General features: G+C 41.4%; 1 protein-coding gene across 8 annotated transcripts in view; it reads right to left on the bottom strand.

Moving 5' to 3' along the window:
• NUP214 (nucleoporin 214) overlaps positions 1–24,075 on the bottom strand; it is a 101,910-nt gene that overhangs the window by 62,986 nt on the left and 14,849 nt on the right. For 5 of the 8 annotated variants that reach the window (XM_079927705.1, XM_079927707.1, XM_079927708.1 and 2 more), the window contains 9 exons: positions 21,908–22,069; positions 18,260–18,734; positions 16,772–16,947; positions 14,470–14,567; positions 11,167–11,253; positions 10,811–10,960; positions 9,107–9,265; positions 6,204–6,307; positions 219–401 (listed from right to left, as the gene is read on the bottom strand). In XM_079927705.1, coding sequence (XP_079783831.1) covers positions 219–401; positions 6,204–6,307; positions 9,107–9,265; positions 10,811–10,960; positions 11,167–11,253; positions 14,470–14,567; positions 16,772–16,947; positions 18,260–18,734; positions 21,908–22,069 — 1,594 coding nt within the window. The remainder of the gene's footprint in view (positions 1–218; positions 402–6,203; positions 6,308–9,106; positions 9,266–10,810; positions 10,961–11,166; positions 11,254–14,469; positions 14,568–16,771; positions 16,948–18,259; positions 18,735–21,907; positions 22,070–24,075) is intronic. The other 3 variants (XM_079927706.1, XM_079927710.1, XM_079927712.1) reach the window with 1 other exon arrangement.

Here is a 24,075-nt window from a genome sequence, read left to right as displayed (position 1 = left end):
ATGAGGCACGTACTGTTAGCCCGACTTTTTGGCAAAGGAACAAAGGATCAGAGAGGGTGAGGAATCTGACCAGGCTCACACAGGTGAGAGACAGCAGAGTCACTTTCAAAGCCACATGTGAACCATTCTAAGACTACTCCACCTAACTCTATTTATTCGTTCATCAAACCACATTTATTGAGTGCACGTGGCATTAACAGGCCCATCCTCCTGCACACCTGTGAGTGCTGCTCTGCGAGGGGACATCCAAGGGAAGGCCCCACTGGGAGGTTTGGTTATAAAGACGGAGCTGCTGGAGACTATCCACCAGGTGATTCAGCCTCTTCCTCTGTTGGTTGATGATTTCCCGGTTGTTGGCAAGGGTGTTAAACAGCGTCTCTCGCTCTGGCACAAACAGGCGCCTGTTGAGAGCAAGGAGGAAAGAATTAAATGTGAATGGTTCAAGTAAAGGAACTCCCCACCGAATGGAAAAAAAAAAAACTACAACTGTAACAGTGAGAAGACTGAACTGGAGAACCACTAGTGGGAAAGAAACATCAAGAAATTATTAGAACGTAAAAAGGGGATGAAAGCCTAACGAGGATAAAGTGTAAGGAGGAAAGAGTAGCTTAGGATGTGCAGGACCGGGCCTGCAGCAGAGGACAGCACAGCCAGACAGAACCTCAGATGGGTTCCAGGGAAGAAATGGGGGAAAATTCATCCAGTTATATATTTAGGATATGCATATTTCTCTGTATGTAAATTATATGAAATAAAAAGAAAAAGCCCAGGGGTACAGGCAAATCTAGGGAGTCAGTCATTTCTTCAGAGTGCTGTCAAAAAAATACCTAGAAACAAATGACAATGGGGACACAATGACCCAAAACCTATGGGATGCAGCAAAAGCAGTTCTAAGAGGGAAGTTTATAGCAATACAAGCCCACCTTAAGAAGCAGGAAACATCTCAAATAAACAACCTAACCTTGCACCTAAAGCAATTAGAGAAAGAAGAACAAAAAAACCCCAAAGTTAGCAGAAGGAAAGAAATCATAAAAATCAGATCAGAAATAAATGAAAAACAAATGAAGGAAACAATAGCAAAGATCAATAAAACTAAAAGCTGGTTCTTTGAGAAAATAAACAAAATTGATAAACCATTAGCCAGACTCATCAAGAAAGAAAGGGAGAAGACTAAAATCAACAGAATTAGAAATGAAAAAGGAGAAGTAACAACTGACACTGCAGAAATAAAAAAGATCATGAGAGATTACTACAAGCAACTCTATGCCAATAAAATGGACAACCTGGAAGAAATGGACAAATTCTTAGAAATGCACAACCTGCCAAGACTGAATCAGGAAGAAATAGAAAATATGAACAGACCAATCACAAGCACTGAAATTGAAACTGTGATTAAAAATCTTCCAACAAACAAAAGCCCAGGACCAGATGGCTTCACAGGTGAATTCTATCAAACACTTAGAGAAGAGCTAACACCTATCCTTCTCAAACTCTTCCAAAATAAGCAGAGGGAGGAACACTCCCAAATTCCTTCTACGAGGCCACCATCACCTTGATACCAAAACCAGACGAGGATGTCACAAAGAAAGAAAACTACAGGCTAATATCACTGATGCACATAGATGCAAAAATCCTCAACAAAATACTAGCAAACAGAATCCAACAGCACATTAAAAGGATCATACACCATCATCAAGTGGGGTTTATTCCAGGAATCCAAGGATTCTTCAATATATGCAAACCTATCAATGTGATAAACCGTATTAACAAATTGAAGGAGAAAAACCATATGATCATCTCAATAGATGCAGAGGAAGCTTTTGACAAAATTCAACAACCATTTATGATAAAAACCCTGCAGAAAGTAGGCATAGAGGGAACTTTCCTCAACATAATAAAGGCCTTATATGACAAGCCCACAGCCAACATCATCCTCAATGGTGAAAAACTGAAAGCATTTCCACTAAGATCAGGAACAAGACAAGGTTGCCCATTCTCACCATTCTTATTCAACATAGTTTTGGAAGTTTTAGCCACAGCAATCAGAGAAGAAAAGGAATCCAAATCGGAAAAGAAGAAGTAAAGCTGTCACTGTTTGCAGATGACATGATACTATACATAGAGAATCCTAAAGATGCCACCAGAAAACTACTAGAGATAATCAATGAATTTGGTAAAGTTGCAGGATACAAAATTAATGCACAGAAATCTCTGGCATTCCTATACACTAATGATGAAAAATCTGAAAGGGAAATCAAGAGAACACTCCCATTTACCATTGCAACAAAAAGAATAAGATATCTAGGAATAAACCTACCTAAGGAGACAAAAGACCTGTATGCAGAAAATTATAAGACACTGATGAAAGAAATTAAAGATGATACAAATAGATGGAGAGATAAACCATGTTCTTGGATTGGAAGAATCAACATTGTGAAAATGACTCTACTACCCAAAGCAATCTATAGATTCAATGCAATCCCTATCAAACTACCACTGGCATATTTCACAGAACTAGAACAAAAAATTTCACAATTTGTATGGAAACACAAAAGACCCCGAATAGCCAAAGCAATCTTGAGAACGAAAAACGGAGTTGGAGGAATCAGGCTCCCTGACTTCAGACTATACTACAAAGCTACAGTAATCAAGACAGTATGGTACTGGCACAAAAACAGAAAGATAGATCAATGGAACAGGATAGAAAGCCCAGAGATAAACCCACGCACATATGGTCACCTTATCTTTGATAAAGGAGGCAGGAATGTACAGTGGAGAAAGGACAGCCTCTTCAATAAGTGGTGCTGGGAAAACTGGACAGGTACATGTAAAAGTATGAGATTAGATCACTCCCTAACAGCATACACAAAAATTAGCTCAAAATGGATTAAAGACCTAAATGTAAGGCCAGACACTATCAAACTCTTAGAGGAAAACATAGGCAGAACACTCTATGACATAAATTACAGCAAGAGCCTTTTTGACCCACCTCCTAGAGAAATGGAAATAAAAACAAAAATAAACAAATGGGACCTAATGAAACTTCAAAGCTTTTGCACAGCAAAGGAAACCATAAACAAGACCAAAAGACAACCCTCAGAATGGGAGAAAATATTTGCAAATGAAGCAACTGACAAAGGATTAATTTCCAAAATTTACAAGCAGTTCATGCAGCTCAATAACAAAAAAACAAACAACCCAATCCAAAAATGGGCAGAAGACCTAAATAGACATTTCTCCAAAGGAGATATACAGACTGCCAACAAACACATGAAAGAATGCTCAACATCATTAACCATTAGAGAAATGCAAATCAAAACTACAATGAGATATCATCTCACACCAGTCAGAATGGCCATCATCAAAATATCTAGAAACAATAAATGCTGGAGAGGGTGTGGAGAAAAGGGAACACTCTTGCACTGCTGGTGGGAATGTGAATTGGTTCAGCCACTATGGAGAACAGTATGGAGGTTCCTTAAAAAACTACAAATAGAACTACCATATGACCCAGCAATCCCACTACTGGGCATATACCCTGAGAAAACCAAAATTCAAAAAGAGTCATGCACCAAAATGTTCATTGCAGCTCTATTTACAATAGCCCGGAGATGGAAACAACCTAAGTGCCCATCATCGGATGAATGGATAAAGAAGATGTGGCACATATATACAATGGAATATTACTCAGCCATAAAAAGAAACGAAATTGAGCTATTTGTAATGAGGTGGATAGACCTAGAGTCCGTCATACAGAGTGAAGTAAGTCAGAAAGAGAAAGACAAATACCGTATGCTAACACATATATATGGAATTTAAGAAAAAAAAATGTCATGAAGAACCTAGGGGTAAGACAGAAAGACACAGACCTACTGGAGAACGGACTTGAGGATATGGGGAGGGGGAAGGGTGAGCTGTGACAAAGCAAGAGAGAGGCATGGACATATATACACTAACAAACGTAAGTAGATAGCTAGTGGGAAGCAGCCGCATAGCACAGGGATATCAACTCGGTGCTTTGTGACCGCCTGGAGGGGTGGGATAGGGAGGGTGGGAGGGAGGGAGACGCAAGAGGGAAGAGATATGGGAACATATGTATATGCATAACTGATTCACTCTGTTATAGAGCAGAAACTAACACACCATTGTAAAGCAATTATACCCCAATAAAGATGTTAAAAAAAAAAAAGAAAGAAACAGAGGAACAGCACATGATTTAGCAGCAGGGGGGTCACCCACCCAAAAGAATTACAAGAAGACAGGGAAAACTGTCCCCCTTCTTTCTGGTGACAGGGTAGTTAGTTCAACATATATTTTTAACATGCATTTCAATAGGGTACAAGGTAATATTTAGAGAAGGGCCCCAAACAGAGAAGTGCTAGAAAAATAGTACAGATTTAAGAATCTGAACTCTACAGAAAGGGAACTTAAAAAAAGCACATTATGGGACTTCCCCGGCAGTGCAGTGGTTAAGAATCTGCCCGCCAATGCAGGGGACACGGGTTGAGCCCTGGTCCAGGAAGATCCCACATGCCGGGGAGCAACTAAGCCCACGAGCCACAACTACTGAAGCCCATGTGCCTAGATAGAGCCCGTGCTCCGCAACAAGAGAAGCCACCGCAATGAGAAGCCTGCACACCGCAACGAACGAAGAGTGGCCCCCGCTCGCCGCAACTAGAGAAAGCCAAAGTGCAGAGGGGAAAAAAAAAAAAAAAAGCACATTAAGTAGAAAATCCATGGGGGTTGTTTAAAGGAGAAGAAAGAACCTGGCTTCTCTGTTTGCATCATGCACTTTTTATTGTTTATTTTCATTTTTAAATTTTTTATTATTTTATTTTATTTTATTGGCCGTGCAGCTTGTGGGATCTTAGTTCCCCGACCAGGGATGGAACCAGTGCCCCCTGCAGTGGAAGCACTCAGTCTTAAGAACTGAATCGCTAGGGAATTCCCCATCATGCACTTTTTAAAAAGCCAACTTATTAATTAGCAAAGAGAAGTCCAACTGTCAAGCAGAGCAGAATGTTCTCACTGTCAGGTCAAGCCATTCTCTCACATGGGGAGGAACATGAATTCAGAACCAGGGGAGTAAGCTCTGAAATCTCTAAAGGGGCCCAACTGCCCACGGGGACAAGTGCTCCAGGCCACAGAACCTTCCCCCTGCCGGTGTCTGGAGGATCAGTGTTCACCTCTGTCTTCCCATATCTATGCTCCTCATGTCGGGCACAAAGCCTTTTCTCCACGTTGTGGAATATAATGTATTAAATTTTGTTTACTGAATTTTAAACACCTTCTAGCCCTGCCCCTGACACAACACCCAGGTTGCCCCACTTAAAAGTCTGTGACCTCACGGCTTTGTAAACAAGTGAATAGACCATTTCCTGGTTTGTTTCCTTACAAGGCTAATCACATTAATCAAGTATAGGTGTTTCAGAAATCTAGCATTTGGAGGGCTGACCTGGTTTTCACATTTCTTGTGGGCACCTTACTGCTTTCACAATGTACTGCATTCTATTCCTTCTGGAAAACACGAGGCATAAAACCAAATATCCACGGATGGAAGATCAGGATAGAAGATTTTCCTCTACCTCTGTTACCACTCCTCTTATCCTTTTAGTTACCCATACTAATTAGGAATGTTTCCTCCAAAGGAAAATTTGGAATATACAGAAAAGTATAAAAGAAACATTCCTCTCGATCTCGTCTTGCAGGTGTAACTATGAGTATTCTGACAGATTTATTTCCAGCCTTTTCTACATTCGACCTCCACAATGAGGTCACCTAGTATGATTTCATGTCTTACCTTTTTCATATTTTATACCTAATAGTTACAGAATTATGTATCTTGTATAGTTCATGTAACACAAAATATATTTAATATGATTTTTTTGAGAATATGAGATTCAATGGCTACACAGTATTCTGCATTAAGAAAAAAATGTGACCAGATTTATTAGCCACTCCTCTAACTTTTGGGTAACTAGGTTGAATCCAATTTTTCACTCTCATAAACTGCGCTGTAATATAAACTGTTCTATGTAAATTATTGTGAATATTGCTATTATTTATGTAGAACAAATTTCTAGATGTATAATGACTGGGTCAAAGAGAATGAACCTTTGTAGGGTTTTTTATAAATCCTCCTAAGTGATCTTTTAAAAGGGCTACAGCAATTATCTACACAGTGGATGAGAGACCTCGCTCACTTTTGTTTTTTCTTTTGTTCCAGATGCCGATCCCACTCCAAGTCTAGAACATCATTCACATCTTGGACAGCAAATTTCACATACTGATGAAGGCGCCGAATTTCCTACAAGAAAAAAATGAAACGTCAAAATGACTCAGTTGTCCAGTAGCTTGCAGGAAGGTGTATCAAAACAGTTAAAATGACTCTGAAGTCTTTTTATACTGAGAACCATAATGAACAAGGAAAACGTAATAGGCTTTAATACAATATTAGAATGTTATAACTCAAATGAAAAACAGCAACTCAACCTTTTAAAGCGTGTGACAGAGAGGTGGTGTGAAGAAAAGGCAAACAGAAAGGGCGTATCGGCCTAGGGCCTCTAGGGAACCAATGTTCTTGCTTAGTTCTCATTTTCAGCTCCTGTAAAGTACCTCCACACGGCCCAGGAATTTTCCACTGCACTCTGTTACTCCGACAGGGCACCCATTTAGCTTCTGCTCTCCCATCCCTGAAATTAACTGTAATACAGACCAAATTATTCTACAAAACAGTGCTGAAAATACTTCTGCACCTATCTATTCATAGAGTAGAACACATAAGTCATCTCACCAGTGGGGAAAAACCCATTTCTCAAAAACAAAGAATAGTATCAGCACTAGAAACTCAATTTGCCATTATTAAAAGTCTTACCTATTAATTCATTTTAGGCCTGCAATAATTTTCTTTAAATATTGGTCCAGTGTTAACCTTCATGGCTATACCATTTGACTCTCAAAAACTAAAAAAATATAGCATTCCATTAAACGTGTACAAATGAAGACAATGTATTTTACAGTGGAAAACACTCTTTACATCTGTACAAAGATCTTAATGTGTTTAACTGTATTTTCAAAATTATTTTCGGATAAGGGTATGTGTCCTAACTGAAGAAGAAAATGTCACGTAAAGAGAGCCAGGCTGATTCCAGGAAGCAGCAGTAACCTTAGCATCAAATACAAATTTCAACTCAATGCTCCATGACTACAGGGAGGCCCTTTACTGTGGACACTTCAAATGTGACCATACATGTGCATTAACTGATCTTGTTTCTTCTGAATGCCCTCCCAACTTTGTCTGCCAGGAAAAAAAACTTTTCTTTTAAGGCCTATCACAAATATTTTTCTGTGGCTTAGCTGCTCCCCCATCTGCAATCCCACAGCAACACACCCCACGTTATATTTACAAGTCGATCTTTCTGCTGCTACTAATCCAGCTGTAGTGTAGTGTTGAACAGCATAGGCTCTGAGCCAGACCCCCCAGGCTCCAGGGTCCAGCATTTATTAGTGGTGAGACTTGGGTAGTTCCTGTGTCTCTGATTCCTTATCTTTCTTTTGTATATGGTATGCATTCAATAAATGCTAGCTATTATTATCTACTTAGCACTGTGGAAAAGAGAAAATTATTTCCCTTGAATGGGGAAAGTGGTTCACCCAAAGCTGAATTCTTTTAGTTTGCACACAGAGCAAGGGGTGAAAAGGCACGTAGGAAGAAAGAGTGACCAGATTCAATGTGGAGGCCTGTAATTTGATGAGTGGTAGGCAGGTGGTCGGCACTCTCTGCTAAGAGGGTTACCATCCCCAGGAGAAGGACACACCTAGGAATACCTCAAGGGTGGCAGGACACAGCAGGGGTTCCTCAACCTTTCTGGGAGGCCTCCACTTCTTTCATTTTCCTACTGTCAGTATGCTTACCAGGTGTGGGATGGAAATGACAGCAACAGTAGAGTCTGCAGCCTCAAATCCTCCGAGGCAGGAGGGGGTTCACCACACTCACAGGCCCTCAGGTCCCAGGTGAGGAAGGCCAGTGCTGCCACCCCTGCACCCTTTCCTACCTGATTCTAGGGAAATGCAAGGTGGTGGGAGATGACCCCTACTAAAGCTGTGATGCAACAATTTTGAATAAATTGAAAGATGGAAACAAAACTCAGATTTCGCTCAAAGAGAATATAGGAATAATTAAGAATGAGAAAAGTAACTTTGCTAATAGTTACAGGAAGGAGCCCCGGCAGGTAGAAGTTTCGATTCTGGTCCCACTCTTACTAGTATCAACATTACCTTGGGCAAGCTCCTTAGCCTATGATATTCCAGTTCCTTATCCGTACAATGGGATCAGTAACTCTCACCTTGCAGAGCAGCAGGTTTTGAAGACTAGAAATAATGTATTAAAAAACACCTCACAGGGCTTCCCTGGTGGCGCAGTGGTTAAGAATCCGCCTGCCAATGCAGGGGACACGGGTTTGAGCCCTGGTCTGGGAAGATCCCACATGCTGCGGAGCAACTAAGCCCGTGCGCTACAACTACTGAGCCTGTGCTCTACAGCCCATGAGCCACAACTACTGAGCCTGTGTGCCACAACTACTGAAACCCACGCGCCTAGAGCCCATGCTCCGCAACAAGAGAAGCCACCACAATGAGAAGCCCGTGCACCGCAACGAAGAGTAGCCCCTGCTCACTACAACTAGAGAAAGCCCGCGTGCAGCAAAGAAGACCCAATGCAGCCAAAAATAAATAAATAAACGAATACATTTATTAAAAAAAACAAACAAAAACACCACACCTCACAGGGTACTTGGGTACTTGGTGCCCAATGAACAGTTGCTAGTTTAATAATTATTATTCCTGATTTGATTTCTAAATGTATCTTTTTCAACAGCTACTCTCTACCAATCTTAAGGTTTAATTAAGAATTACGTTTTTGTTTAATCCAGAAAACCTTAAGTGGGAAAGTGGCATTTTCTTTGTGGCGGTGAAGGGAGTCTACGCCAAGTGGGTCAACACTCGCAGGAAATGAACAACTTTACAAGCAGCTGGGCAAGCCTGTACCTCCCAAAGGAGTGCCTGTCTAGGAGTCTGTTCTCAGCAGCTCTGGCGGGGCTCTCCTTACCTGGAGCTGAGCCTCACTCCTGGGGTCCAGCGGCCTCTTATAGAGCAAGTGCAGATACCCAGAGTCACGGTTTCTCTCATTTTGTTCTCTGGCTTCTTCAACACCAGCAAAGCCCTCAAGTAAAGTTGTTTTCAGGGTACTTATATCTCCATGAAGAGACTAGAAAAGGTATGAGGATGAATTGATACAAAAGTTATTTCCAAGAAATAAACCTTTCTTTCTAGATCAAGGAAGGTGGTATTTCTCAAAATATTTAACGTGATGAACATATGAATATAGCAAAAAGTGAATTTTACTGCTTGGAAAGAAAGATACTAATGCTCATTTTTTTTTCCTTCCTCACTAAAAAAAATACATACTCTAATGATCAGAAACTCAGGAAATAAGATAAGTACTGTAACCCTGCCATCTAAAGATGATCACTGTTAAAACCGTGGAGAACTTTCCTCTTTCTTTTTTTTAATTTTTAAAAATTTTATTGAAGTATAGTTGATTTACGATGTTTCAAGTGTACAGCAAAGTGATTCAGTTATATATACATATATATATATATATATATATATTCTTTTTCAGATTCTTTTCCATTATGGGTTATTACAAGATATTGAATATAGTTCCCTGTACTATACAGTAGGTCCTTGTTGTCTATCTACTTTACATATAGTAGTATCTATTAATCCCAAATTCCCAATTTATCCCTTCCCCACCCTTGAGAACTCTCCTCTTTCCAAGTGTGTTACTTAAGACCAGAGCTCTGGAGTCAGGCAGTCTGAACTGGGATCCTGGCTCTATAACTCAGTAACTGGGTGGCTTTGGGCAAATTACTTCATCTCTCTAAGCCTTGGTTTCCTGTTCTTGCAAAACAAAAAGAATAATAGTGCCTACCACACAGAAAAGCTGTGAGGATTCAATGAGATAATATAGATATGCCTGGCACATAGTAAGTAGTAATAATTGTAACACAGTAAATAAATAGTTAACAACAAATATTTGTTATTTTTATACTGTATATGCTCTTAAGTATCCTGCTTTTACTTTAAACCTAACAATTTACTATAAAAAACAGTAAATTTTCTCCTGTAAGTGACCCACAGTATCTTCATTAAAGTCTGCTTTTATACCAAGAAAAAAAACTGAGTAAATTTTCAAATATATCTAAACTAGGGTTTCCCTGGTGGCGCAGTGGTTGAGAGTCTGCCTGCCGATGCAGGGGACACGGGTTCGTGCCCCGGTCCGGGAAGATTCCACACGCCGTGGAGCGGCTGGGCCCGTGAGCCATGGCCGCTGAGCCTGCGCGTCCGGAGCCTGTGCTCCGCAACGGGAGAGACCACAACAGTGAGAGGCCCGCGTACCGCCAAAAAAAAAAAAAAAAAATATATATATATATATAAACAAAATTAACAACTAGAATAAACTTTTATAGAGTGCCCTGTGTCAATGGGGTAGAAAGTACTTATTATTCCATTTTCCACATGAGAAAACTAAAACATAGAATAGCTGGAATAATTTGCCGAAAGTCACATAATTTATTATTAAGTGCTAAAGGTAGGGTTTGAAGTCAGGCATTCCTAGGTAAACCACTCATCCACATAAAAAACAACACTGGTGGTTCTTGAAGAGAGAAAATATATATATCCATGGAGTATTAGGACAACAATTTGCAAATGTGCAATTCAACTTAGGAAGAATATCAAAACCACAAACCTCTGTGGTCTCTTTAATCTCCAAAAGAAAGGTGTGCAGGTCATCTGATTCTGTTCGCAGCATCCTCATCTCCTCAGAAGTGCCCACCTGGAAACAGGCTTTGGAGGTTCGGGCTTTCAGCTCTTCCAACTCCTTCTGAAAGTGAGTGATCTGCAGAGGCCACAGATGAGGACACGGCTCAGTCTGAATGGCGTGGCAGTCATGTCGCTGCTCCCGGGCCCACTAACAGCACAGACTCCCGGGACAAGCCAAGGCTCAATGCCAGAATAAAACAGTCACGTATGAGTCCACACTCAGAGCCAGTCAAGTCTCACTATCAGAGCTACTTCTGGAAAAATCTGCAGGAACAAATTTACCTCCTCCCCGATTCCAGCCATCACAGGGTCTGACTCTTTCCACTGATGTCCCTGCTTGTCTGTAACAGGAGGCTGAAGTGATTTTGCCTGAAATGAAAGGCAAAGGTTTTAAAGTGCACCCCACCCCCCAAGTGATGGCTTCCTGGAGCAGGTGGCTCAGTGTCTATCACAGGTGTGGCGCTCTCACAATACCATCACTGTTCCACCACTCACTCTTTTGAACCCGTATTTACTGGGCACCTTCCTGGTATAAGATATGCTCTAGGGCTTCCCTGGTGGCACAGTGGTTGGGGGTCTGCCTGCTGATGCGGGGGACGCGGGTTCGTGCCCCAGTCCGGGAGGATCCCACGTGCTGCGGAGCGGCTGGGCCCGTGAGCCATGGCCGCTGAGCCTGTGCGTCTGGAGCCTGTGCTCCACAATGGGAGAGGCCGCAACGGTGAGTGGCCCGCGTACCGCCAAAAAAAAAAAAAAAAAAAAAAAAGATATGCTCTAGATAGAGGTAAACAAGGTAGACGAGGTCCCTACCCTCATGGAACTCACAATCTACTGGGACAAGACATATAATAAGAGGCAAACAACTCAGGTAATTTCAGCTAGTGATAAGTGATACGAAAAAACTAAACAGGAACATATAGAGAGAATAAAAGTGGGCACTGCTTGACATGAGACAGCCCAAAAGCCCTCACTGATCACTGCCTCTGCACTGAAACCTGAAGAAAGGGAGAAAGCTATGGAAAGCTCTAGGGGAAGCACCTCCAGGCAGTGAGAAGAGCAAGTGCAAAGAACCTGAGGCAGGAAACACTTTGGCAAGTTTGAGGCAAAGATATAAAGTGAATGTGGGCACATCAAGTCAGGGAGGGAGCTGGGGGCAGGCAGAGGCAGGTCGTGTAAAGCTATTCCAAGGAGTCTGGATTTTATTCTAAGTGTGTTGGAAAAGTACTAGCGGAGTTTTAGGAGAGTTTAAACTATTCTGATTTACAATATTAAAAGATCCCTCCTACTGCTAAATAGAGCATGGATGACAGTGACAGGTAGGAAAAGAAGTAGGAAGAGGAGTCAGGAGGCTAATGAGGGAAGAGATGATAATGGTCTGAAATACGATGTTAGCAGGGGACAGAGATGTGGATTTATGACATATGACACATCACAGAGCAGAGCTGGCAAGACCTTTGCTAGTATGGACTGGGGGAGGTGCTACTAAAGAGAGGAATCTAGGATGACTTCTGGACTGGGGGTAGAGCAAACTACCTGGTTAGTGCTGCTTACTGACATGGGAATACTAGAAAAGGAACAGGGTCTGGGGAAGACGGAAATCAAGGATTCTGCTTTGGAGATGTTATAACTTGAGATGGCTTTCAGATTATTTGATACCTACAGCAATTAACACATGGAGAGTTTTCAGACTGCATAAGCATTCATTAAAACAGCTTTATTTCATAAATGCCATGTGTCATGCTTTATGCCAAAACCTACACCTGTAAACTGGCCATTTACTGTGGAGCCTGTACAGGTGTGTGCTGGGGGCAGGAAGAGGTTGACTGGGAGAGGGACAGAAGGAAAAGACATGACTCCTGTTCTGAGGACACTCAAGTAATCAAGTGGGAAATGGACAGAAAATGCTCTTTAAGTTAAACCATAAAAATAAATGGAGATGACAGACTGCAGATCTAAGTATGAAAAGTAAAATAATAAAACTTTCAGAAAACATAGGAAAACATCTTTTTTTTTTTTTGCGGTACGTGTGCCTCTCACTACTGTGGCCTCTCCCGTTGCGGAGCACAGGCTCCGGACGCGCAGGCTCAGCGGCCATGGCTCACGGGCCCAGCCGCTCCGCGGCATGTGGGATCCTCCCGGACCGGGGCACGAACCCGTGTCCCCTGCATCAGCAGGCGGACTCTCAACCACTGCGCCACCAGGGAAGCCCAGGAAAACATCTTTTTGACCTTGGAATAAGAAATGATTTCTAAAACAGAACACAAAATGCACTCATTATAAAAGAAAAATTGAGATGTTGAATTATAGTAAAATTAAGAACTGTAGTCATCACAAGACACCACAAAGAAAATGTAAAGGCAATTCAGAGAATGAGAAAGTATTAGTATTTGCATTATACGTATGTGTTTGCACATGCATGTGCATATCCAACAAGGAACGAACTCTTACAGATCGGTAAGAAAAAGACAACCCAAAAGAAACCCTGTAAAAGAAGACAGTCAAATGGCTAAGAGTCATATGAAAAAAAAAAAGCTGAATTTTACTAGTCATCAGGGAAATACTAATCAAAACCACAAAATACAACAACAATAAACAATGAAAAATACAAAGGCTGGCGAGGATGTGGAGCAGCTGAACCCACATGCTCCTAGTAGGAACGTACGGAAGAGGAACATATGAGTATTCTATGACCCAACAATTCCACTCCTAGGTAACTGCCCAGCAAAAACGCATACACATATTAACCCAAAGACGTCAGCTAGCATGGTTATAACAACACTATTCACAATGACTTAAACCCAGAAACTACTCAAATGCCTGTCAAGGATGGAAGGAAACTTGTAGTAGAGTCGCCCAATGAATTCCATACAGCAACAATGATACAGAACAATCTCACAGACATAATGTTGAGCAAAACAGTCAGACACAGGAATATATACTGTATGATTCCACTTTACAGAAGGTACAAACAGGCTAAACTAAGCTATGCTATTAGAAATCATATAGTGAGACCCGTTTGGCAAGAGTTGTGACCAGAAAGGTGAACATGAGGGGGACTCCGGGACCCTAGTATGTTCTATTTCTTGATCTGGGTGTTAGTTACCAAGGTGTATTCAGCTGGTGACAATTCACTGAGGTGGACGTGTGTCACATGTATCCCTTTTTACCCCCATGTGTATTCTATGTTAGTAAAAAACTAAGTAACTAAAATAAACTGAGTTGTTATGGAAAGAAAAAGAAAAAGAAGGCAGTGGGTAGATTTCTTGGTTACTTCGGGAATGAGAGAAAAAAATCAGGTGCTACACCACAGTCTTCAGACATAAAGAGAATTCAACAAACGGAACATAACATGGATAAGCTCAGGAACCAGCAGAGAAAACAATTCTAAGACTCTAGGGTTGAGATAAATGGCTTTTATGAGCTCACATTACAAATATTCAAAGATCATACTTTGGTATTTCCTATCACATAATCCTATATACTATTTGAAAGGTGTGAATTCTAAAACACAAAAACCCATTTTATAAACATGTATGTTTTGGGCAGTAAATTAATAAACACAGCATTGTAGGTTGAGTTTAAACATACCTGGGGAGAGCCTGACTTGGCCACTGGAGGGGTTATCCTGGGTGATTTCTGTACCGTTGACGGCACTGCACTTGGACTACCCTGAGCAGACCGCCCTGCTAGAACAAGAAGTCAGTTAAAACCAACAGTATTTATTCCCATTATTTCTCCTATCACAAACATCCTTTCCTCAAATCTAAAAAAAAAAGTTTCTCATTGTCCCTAGCCCCCGTTTATGATCTTTGTTACCAAGAGTGACACCCACAGTTCCCAAATAACTAAAAAACACATATTACATTTTAAAACGGGAAACTCCTTTGTAAAGCAGGTAGAACTGGAGTGTCTCTGATCATAGGTGTGTGGATGGTGTGCAGGCCCAGGAGGCTGCCCACTTGGCCCATCCTTACTCCCCACAGAGGCTCCTGATGCACCTCTGGGAACTGGGGGCAAAGTTTAAAGACCACCAGAACAGTAATCCCCATCACCCTGTAAGAACTCACAAGGCCTTCAGGACCCTCCTGGAAGCCTCTAGGACAAGTCTCGCCCTGTTGTGCATTAGAATCACCTAGGAGTTCTTTAAAAAAATACACCAAAACTCATACCCAAGCCTCATCTCCAGAGAGCCTGATTAAACGGATAGGGAGGGGATCCCCCACTGCGTCCAGTGTACAACTGGGATTGCAATCCAATAATGCAAGACCCACCAAATTGTAAGAATTAAATATGTCAATGGGGGTAGGGAGATCTGGGTGGTAAGCGGTGGAAACGGAGAAAATGTACGTGTGTTACGGTACATCTCGTCTCTCCCAAACTGTAAAGACATGGGGAAAGACTAAAGGAAGGCTTGTTAATTTTTTGGGTCACAGACAGGTGCTTTTCAGAATTTGATGACAAGTCCCAGAATGAGGTGACTTTGGCAAACGCCACAAGGCAGCTCTTTCTCCTGAGCAATAGGTAAGAGAGATTTCAGGAATTTCACAGCTCAATGCTTGCTCAATATCTATCAAGATAAAATGATTCCTGACGCTCAAACACCAAAAGGCTACCCAAGTAGGTCTGGCTCGGTATTACCACTGGAATTCACAGAAGCAACCAACTTAAAAACTGAGACAGATCTGACAAACACCTTCCCAACCATGGGAGCAAACTGACATCACTTACGTCAGGACAAAAAGAAATCCTGTGATGTGATGCACATCACCTATGTGGTATTACTGCTCAAAATGTTTCATGCGAATCTCACCATGTGGAAACTCTCAAATCCAAACTGAGGGACTGTCTACAAAACTAACTGGCCTGACCTCTTCACGAATGTTAATGTTGAGAAAGACAAAAACGGTGAGAAACTGGTTAAGACTAACAAGACAAAATCGGAACGTAACATGTGGTCCTTGAGTGGCTCCTGGATTGGAGGGAGGGAAAAAACGACTACAAAGAACATTAAAAGGACAACTGTGGAAATGCGAATACCGGCTGTAGACTGGATTACTGTTAAATTTCCTCAGTGTGACAATGTATTGAGTACCCTTATTTTTAGGAAACATACTGAAGTTCCTAGGGGTGAAGTGTTTCATGTCTGCGATTAACTTTCAAATGTTTTAGAAAAAAATTACATTAAAAAGGAAAGACATAAAGCAAATGGTGCAAAATATTAGCAAGTGTTGACTCTCAGGGAAGGGCATGGTATTCAGAATATAAGTTATGCAACCTTTCTGTAGGTTTGAAGGAAGAAAGAGATAGGCTGGGAACATTTACTCATGGGGTTTTATAACGCACTTCAACTTGGCTATAATCATTATTCCCATTTATGATCTCTATTTAATAAATTTGCTTGCGGTAGGGCTGAGTGTGAAAACCCAAAGACAGTCATCAGAGGAAATAAGCATAAAGCCACCGTAGGCTCCTTCTCCTCTATGTGGCTTAAAGACTTGCTCTGTGACTGACCTTCACGTAGGGCAGGCTCTGCATGAAGATAAATGTCCCACAACAAGATGGAGACAGCGTGGCAGCACTGAGGCCACTGTGACCCTTCCCAATCCAGAGTACAAAAGCCACAGACCTTCAGTGTGAGTTACAGGAAGCAAGAAAAAGGATTTAAACAACACTCCTTAAAAGTAAGGATTTTTAACTTGGGAAAATTTTTTTTGGCCGTGCCGTGTAGCTTACAGGATCTCAGTTCCCCAAACAGGGATTGAATCCGCACCCCTGGGAGTGAAAGCGCGGAGTCCTGACCACTGGACCGCCAGGGAAGTCCCACAGCTTGGAAAAATATACATCTGGGAATTCAGGATTGAGCTCTAAAGCAGGTTGCTTAAAATCATACCCGATACTGAGGAAGAGACCGAGGACTTGGATGACAAGGAACTGGATGATGCCGAGAGAGGTGCAGGGTGGCTGAGAGGTCCAGAGGATGCTGGCTTGGAGACCGAGGAGAACGGCAGCATTGAGGGTGAGCTCTGTGAGTTGTGAACAGGAGCAGAGGTGGCCGCGGCCGTGAACCTGAAAATGGAAGCCCGAATGGATCAAAATGGCCTGCTGCTGTGAGATCCTTTCACACTGGTCATGAGCGATCATCAAAGGATAACTTACTATCCATACGTTTTTGCCTTCAGGAAATGCAAACATTTAGCTATTTCTTATAAAAGGTGAAAGCTGCATGAAAGCATTTATCATCTGCTTATTTGGAATGAAAAAGTCAGTGAAAATATCTAATAAGTACTTAACATGATGATGAAACTAAGTTTATCACGGCATAAAACATTTATTGTCGATTCTATCAAGCTGAGTAAAGAAAGAGGGTGGGACTCTACTGGACTTAGGAGAGTTTAGTGCTCTCCCTTTGCCAAGGAAATTACTGAGAACTCGTTGTGGGGTGATCATCTCTGGGGAATGAGGAAGGAAGAGGAGAGCAGGTCACCCTCTTTGGGATGCTGACCATCTACTGGGCAGGGGAGGTAAGTTCCACCTAACGAGCAAACGTCTGTGAACGATGTAAACAACAGCATCAGATGACTGGTCAAATAAATTATGGTGTGGCCACAAAATGGAATACTAGGCAACCTTTAGAATGAAGTGGCTGCGTGGCAAATTTAATATGAACAAGGACAGCGGCCAGCAGCCCCTTCACAGTAATAAGAGATAATACAGAAGAGTGGGGGAAAACTGGTAGCGTTTACACTCAATGGCTATCTTAGGAAGGGTTACAAGGTATAAGGGATTACTTCACTCAAGAAGCTTACATGCTAGTGGTGAGAACAAAACAAGCAGATGAAGAAGTAAAAAGTAAGATATGAGTGAGTTAGTAGGACCCAGATCTGGAGGAAAGTGGAATACCACGCTGAAGTGTTTGGATTGTACTCAAAGAGCAATGAGAAGCCGCTGGGGACAGTCATCTGATGTATTTACAATTTCACAAGATCACTCAGTGGCTATGTGGAAAACAGTTCAGAGAGTCAAGAGTGGACACAAGGGAGAAAAAGGACTAGAGAGATTCAATTTCCTTAAGGGATATATAGTCTGTATTGCTTCATTTTTTAAAAGTAAGGAATACCTCCTACATTTAAAACCTGCAAAAGCAAAACAAGCATTTAAATATAAACTTCTAACAGTTAAAAAAAAAAAATTCTAAGAGACATCTCTGGACTCTGTCCACTGATGAAATGCAAACCTTTATGTTGTTTGCATTTTTACCATTTGCAAGTATTACTATGGGAAAAAGGACAAGAAAATCTATTCAATAACTCCACTCACAGCAACTCTATTTCTAGTGAACAAGCAGCGATATTTCTACCCATCAAACTTTGTTACCTACTTTTCGCTAAGGTTGACCTTGACTGCAGAGGCTGATGGTGGGAAGGTGGGCTTCATTCCTGTGTTTGGAGCAGACACGCTTGGCACTGGTGTGCTTTCCAGGGTAGGCTTAAAACCTGACGATCCAAAGGAGAATGAGGCAGCTGAGGGTGCCATGGGAGAGGCTGCAGGGGTGAGCACGAGGGAGGCTTGAGGAGAAGGAACAAAAGAGAAGGAGGATGCTCCAGGGCCCAAGGCTGCTTTGGAATTGTCAGAGGCACTGGAACACGGAGGGGCCTCCCCAGTGACAGAACCAGATGACTTCAAGGATGAAGAACCAAAGGAGAACACAGCAGGGGCTCCCACGGCGGAAGGCAAAGAGAAGGTGGAGGTGGGAGCAGCCGGTGATGAAGGCAGAACGGAGGCAGGAGCTACGGCTGCTGCCGCATCGAGCTTCTGCGGGGCCTGAGAGGAGGTGGGAGTAGTAGGAGTACTTCCTGCAATGGGAAATATGGAGAAAAAGGAAGGGAGAAGTTAACCCCGTAACAGTGGAGGTCCACATCACAGAAAGCAAGTGGGTTTGTGGAAGAATGAAGCCAGAAATAATGGTTCTCGTTCCACAAGGGAACAAAAAAAGGGAAATGGAGTTGATGTTGGACTTTCCACAGCAAACATTCCATATGGTAAGATGTCTAAAACTTTGAAGGAAAAAGGAAATGCAAAAAGACATTAGACTAATAGGACTTCATGAACACCCACTTGAGTAATGTAGAAAAAATACACTTCTCAATGTTACAGTGAAAAATAAGTTATTCTGCAATATTTTATTATCAGGAAAAACCTTTAATTCAGACTTACACCTTATAATAGTCACTAAAACAACTCTAGGTTAATTAAAGATACACACATATACAAAAGCATATATATAACTATATCTCAAAACAAAGGAGGCAAAAAGTGAGTTGTCTCTTAGAGTCTATCAACTTGATAAACCTAAAAGTGACCCCCCAAAAAAAAACACAAAAGATAAAGATTTGACTATGTACAGAAATAGTTATACAACCAAAAGGTAAATGAAAAAAATTTGCAGCAAATGACAAGTAATATGTTTTATTTTTTTTAAAGCTCATACAAATTGAGATTTAAAAAAATTTGAGACTTTAATAGATATAAGCTGGGAATCTAATGCATAAAAAGAAAATATATTCAGTCTCTCTAATCAAAGAAATACAAATTTAAAAGAGGCATATTTTTGGCTGTCCTCTAAATTATCAAAATAAAAATATATATAATCCCCTATGTTTGAAAGGGTAAAACAAACCTGAAACTTTTTATCACTAGTAGGTACCTTTTTAGCACAGTCTTTTAGAAAGTATTTTAGCATTTTGCCTCAAAAATCACAGAACATGTACCTAGTAATCCCAATTTTAAGAATAAAGACTACGGAAATAACCTAAAAAATGAAAAAGATATTTAATACAACCCAAATGGTAAAATATATTCAACAGAGTGTTAAACACTCCTAAATGAATCATAAAAATTACTTAAGAACCTGGAAAACACTTAAAATTTAAATAAAAGACCAGCATACCAATTATGTATACAATATAATCACAACTATGAAGATGTTTATGAAGAAACACTGAAAGAGAATACCATAAAAGGCAAGTTTAAAATTTTTTCTATTTTCCAAACTTTCTATAAACATGTTAATTCTCCAAATTAAATAACTAACTAAGAAAGCAGTATTTTTTTATCAATACATTTATGGGTCTTGGTTCTTCCAAATTGTCAGAGGTGACAGTTTATCTTCACTATGTCTAAAGCAAGGAAATACTTAGGATACAACTATGAAAATGCCACTTTCTGAAAACAACGACCCCCAGGTAGACTGTCACTTCGCTGACAGTATGTAATGCAAGCCTATCTATTCTGCTAATACTTCCTCTACACAATAGATATGGAACCAACAACAGCTCACCTCTTTAGAGACCCAAGCATATGTGTCAATCACTTCCATGCATTTAGTAGACCAATACAAAAAGCATATGCCAAACCCCAAAGAAATCACAGGCATCTTCCCCACTGAAAATGGAACTAAATATCTGAAAACCGTCATGCTGCTCTTTGCGATCATTCAACCCAGCATCCTTGGCGCTGGAGTGTGGGAGCACGCAGAAGCACTGATGTCCTCTGAACCCATGAGCCAGCTTCAGCTAGAGCTGGTGAACTGGTGGGACACCTCCTCCCCCTTCAGTGGCTCTCTTCCTCTCATCTAAACATGGCTGTTACCTCTGGGCTAAGCATGAGGGAACACGGGGTTTCTCTAGGAGAGGCAAACAGTAAAACTGGTCTTTGCTCGCACTCAGGGAATAAGGGGCTTGTAGCAAGCCCCTCACACTGAACTGTGCTCAGAAACAAACATCATCCCACAGGCTCCCGACCTCACAGGGTACACTGCTTGTTACAGACAGACCCAGCAACTGAGTGTAGGTAGTTCATGGGACTCAGGACCACTTAAAGGGGAAAAAATAACTCAGAGTACACACTGCAAAAAAGGAGATATCCCAACACAACAACACTGAGGCACCCGGTACATTACTTGGGGTCACACTGCCAGCTGATAGGAGCCCAAGTATCTGAGTGGCTCTATTTATGAAGTACAACTCACTCTGCATTGGGAAGCAGTGAGAAAAGATCCCCTAAGTGTTCTCCACCACATCCAACCCAACTGGTCAACGTTTCTCCCTAGATATAGAATTGGTGGCAGTATGAGCTTTTTTCGCTATATCAGAAGAGAAAAAACTTACTAGTTATATACTCACAAAATTCAAAAAAAGAAATATTAGTAAAATTCCACAATATGAAACAATGCCCTTCTAGAAAGTTCATTCTGTTCTCACAAGTGACCCACTGCCGTCGTGAGAATTCTGAAGACGCAGATTGGCACTCACACGCATGCATTTACGTATGTGAAGCACAGGTACCAAAATGCTGACTGGCTGTATTGCTTGACAGGTTCTGAAGTGGTTCTGTCTTTGTATTTTCTAATTTTTCTCCAATAAACATATATTACTTAAGCGATATCTTCAAAGAGGAGGGGGAAAATAAACTAAAGAAAATTAAATACAAAGAGAAAATTCCCATGTTCTCATCACCCAGCAATAGCCACTGTTTAGATTTTAACATCTTTCAAGTATTTTTTCTATGTACATATTTTTCTCATAAAAAAGGAATCAGAGTATACAGTGCTCTTTTACAGTATGTTCTGTCCTTTCCTTGTCAATAAATATAACATTTTTAATAGTTACATGGCATTTCACTGTATGGATGTACAATCATTTATTTAACCAACCTCTCATGATTAAACATGTTAGGTTTCAGACCATATAATATAGGGTCTTATAATAGGATACTGTCAGTAAATTACCTAATGGGATCCATCGGGCTGAGATTCCTTTTTCTCTAAAGTAAAGGTTGGAGAATAAAGCTTAGGGGGGAGAGAAGGCAAGTATGTGCATGTGTCTGAGGAAAAGATTAGTCCTGCCTCGATAAGATAGACTGGCTGATAAAGATAACCACTGTGTGTCCTCACAGTATTCACCCCAGCAAATACTCCTGTACAAGCCCTCGGTATCCCCTCTCGGCCAAAACGGGGGGAGGCACGCACCTGATGACTTGGGTTGTCGCTCTCCTTCCAATGAGAGCCGCTCTGGTGTCCTGAGGAGGGACCTAACACCAGGATTTTGATTGATCATGTAAAATGGACAAAGCACACCATCTGTTGAAAGTAACATAAGAACTGGAGCAGGAGGAAGAGTCTTCTCATCATCTGTTAAAAAAGAAAACAAAGGTGATAAAAGGGCCAAGTCGATTGAAGGGCCTGGGCCCAGAAGCGGAAGACTGCCGGAAGCAAAAGACGCTTCACAGGACTCATCTCTACAGTAGCTCGAGTTGGTTTGTTCTGATTTGGATCTGAACAGCCTTTTATGAAACAGCTCCCTAAAGAAGAGCTACTGCCATGATCAGATGGCCACCGTCCCACCAGCCCTACAGGGAAGCCCTAGCAGTCCTGCAGTAGCTCTGACTCCCAAACCTCTGATTTTTACGTGTGTCCCGGTGTTTGGGAGGTAGGTTTAGCATTCCCCTGACCAAGACAGGAGTCTCCAGGAAGTGACTCCTTTAGTTAAAAAAAAAAATGACAGATGAGCCTCTTTGGAAAACACACGGTAGGGCACAGAGAAGTGAGTCCCACTACTTTATATTCATTCACAGTTGAATCCTAAGCATGTATTTTGTCAATTAAGTCTTTACGAGAATCAGAGTAAATGAGCTAATCAGACCAAACAGCCTGGCCAGGGAAAGGGCAAGGAACTCAGTGGTGTCTGACGGGTGCACCTTTCTAAAATGAAGCACAAAGCACAAAGAATATGGCTTTTTGTAAACAAATATTTTTTCCCAGTTTTACTGGGATAAAACACAAACATCGTACGTGTTTACGGTATACATGATGGTCTGATGGATGTATACGCTGTGAAATGATCACCACAACCAGGCTAATTAACACATCCACCACCTCACGTACTTTACCATTTTGTGTGTGTGGTGAAAACTTTTTTTTTTTTAATTTTTATTGCAGTATAGTTGATTTACAATGTTGTGTTAGTTTCTGCTACACTGAATCAGTTATACACACACATATATCCACTCTCTTTTAGATTCTTTTTCCATATAGGTCATTACAGAGTATTAAGTAGAGTTCCCTGGGCTATAGGGTAGGTCCTTATTAGTTACCTATTTTATATATAGTAGTGTGTCTATGTTAAGATCTACGCCCTTAGGAAATTTCAAGTATAGATCCCCAGACCTTATTCATAATATAATTGAACGTTTCTACCCTCTGACCAACACCGCCCCATTTCCTCCACCCTCTAGTCCCTGGCCACCACCATTCTTGCTCTCTGCTTCTCTGAGTGTAACTTTTTTAGATTCCACATATAACTGAGATCGTGCAGTATTTGTCTTTCTGTGTCTGACTTATTTCACTCAAGGTCCATCCATGTTGTTGCAAATGGCAGGATTTCCTTTTCATGGCTGAACAGTCCATTGTATATATAACACATTCCCTCTATCCATTCATCCACTGATGGACACTTCGGTTGCTTCCATATCTTGTCTGCGGTAATAACATTGCAATGAATATAGAAGTGCAGCTATTTCTTCAAAATCCTGATTTCACTTCCTTTGGAAAGGGAAGTGGACCTGCTGGCTCACATGGGAGTTCTATTTTTAATTTTTTTGTTTGTTTGTTTGCGATACGCGGGCCTCTCACTGTTGTGGCCTCTCCCGTTGCGGAGCACAGGCTCTGGACGCGCAGGCTCAGCGGCCATGGTTCACAGGCCCAGCCGCTCCGCGGCATGTGGGATCCTCCCGGACCGGGGCACGAACCCGTGTCCCCTGCATCAGCAGGCGGACTCTCAACCACTGCGCCACCAGGGAAGCCCTATTTTTAATTTTTGGAGGAGCCTCCATGCTCTATTCCATACTGGCTGTGCCAGTTTACATTCCCACCAGCAGTGTATACAAGGATTCCCTTTTCTCCACATCTTTGCTAACACTTGGTATCACTTAACTTTTTGATAACAGCCGTCCTAACATGTGTGAGGTGATAACTCATTATGGTTTTGATTTGCATTTCCCTGGTACTTAGTGATGTTGAGCATCTTTTCACATACCTGTTGGCCATCTGTAAATCTTTTTTGGAAAAACGTCTATTCAGGTCCCCTGCCCATTTTCTAATCAGGTTGTTTACTTTGTTTTATTCTGCTATTGAGTTGT

The sequence above is a fragment of the Stenella coeruleoalba genome, assembly GCF_951394435.1.
Source record: "Stenella coeruleoalba genome assembly, chromosome: 7".
NCBI lineage: Eukaryota > Metazoa > Chordata > Mammalia > Artiodactyla > Delphinidae > Stenella > Stenella coeruleoalba.
This window is presented reverse-complemented; position numbering and strand designations above follow the sequence as displayed.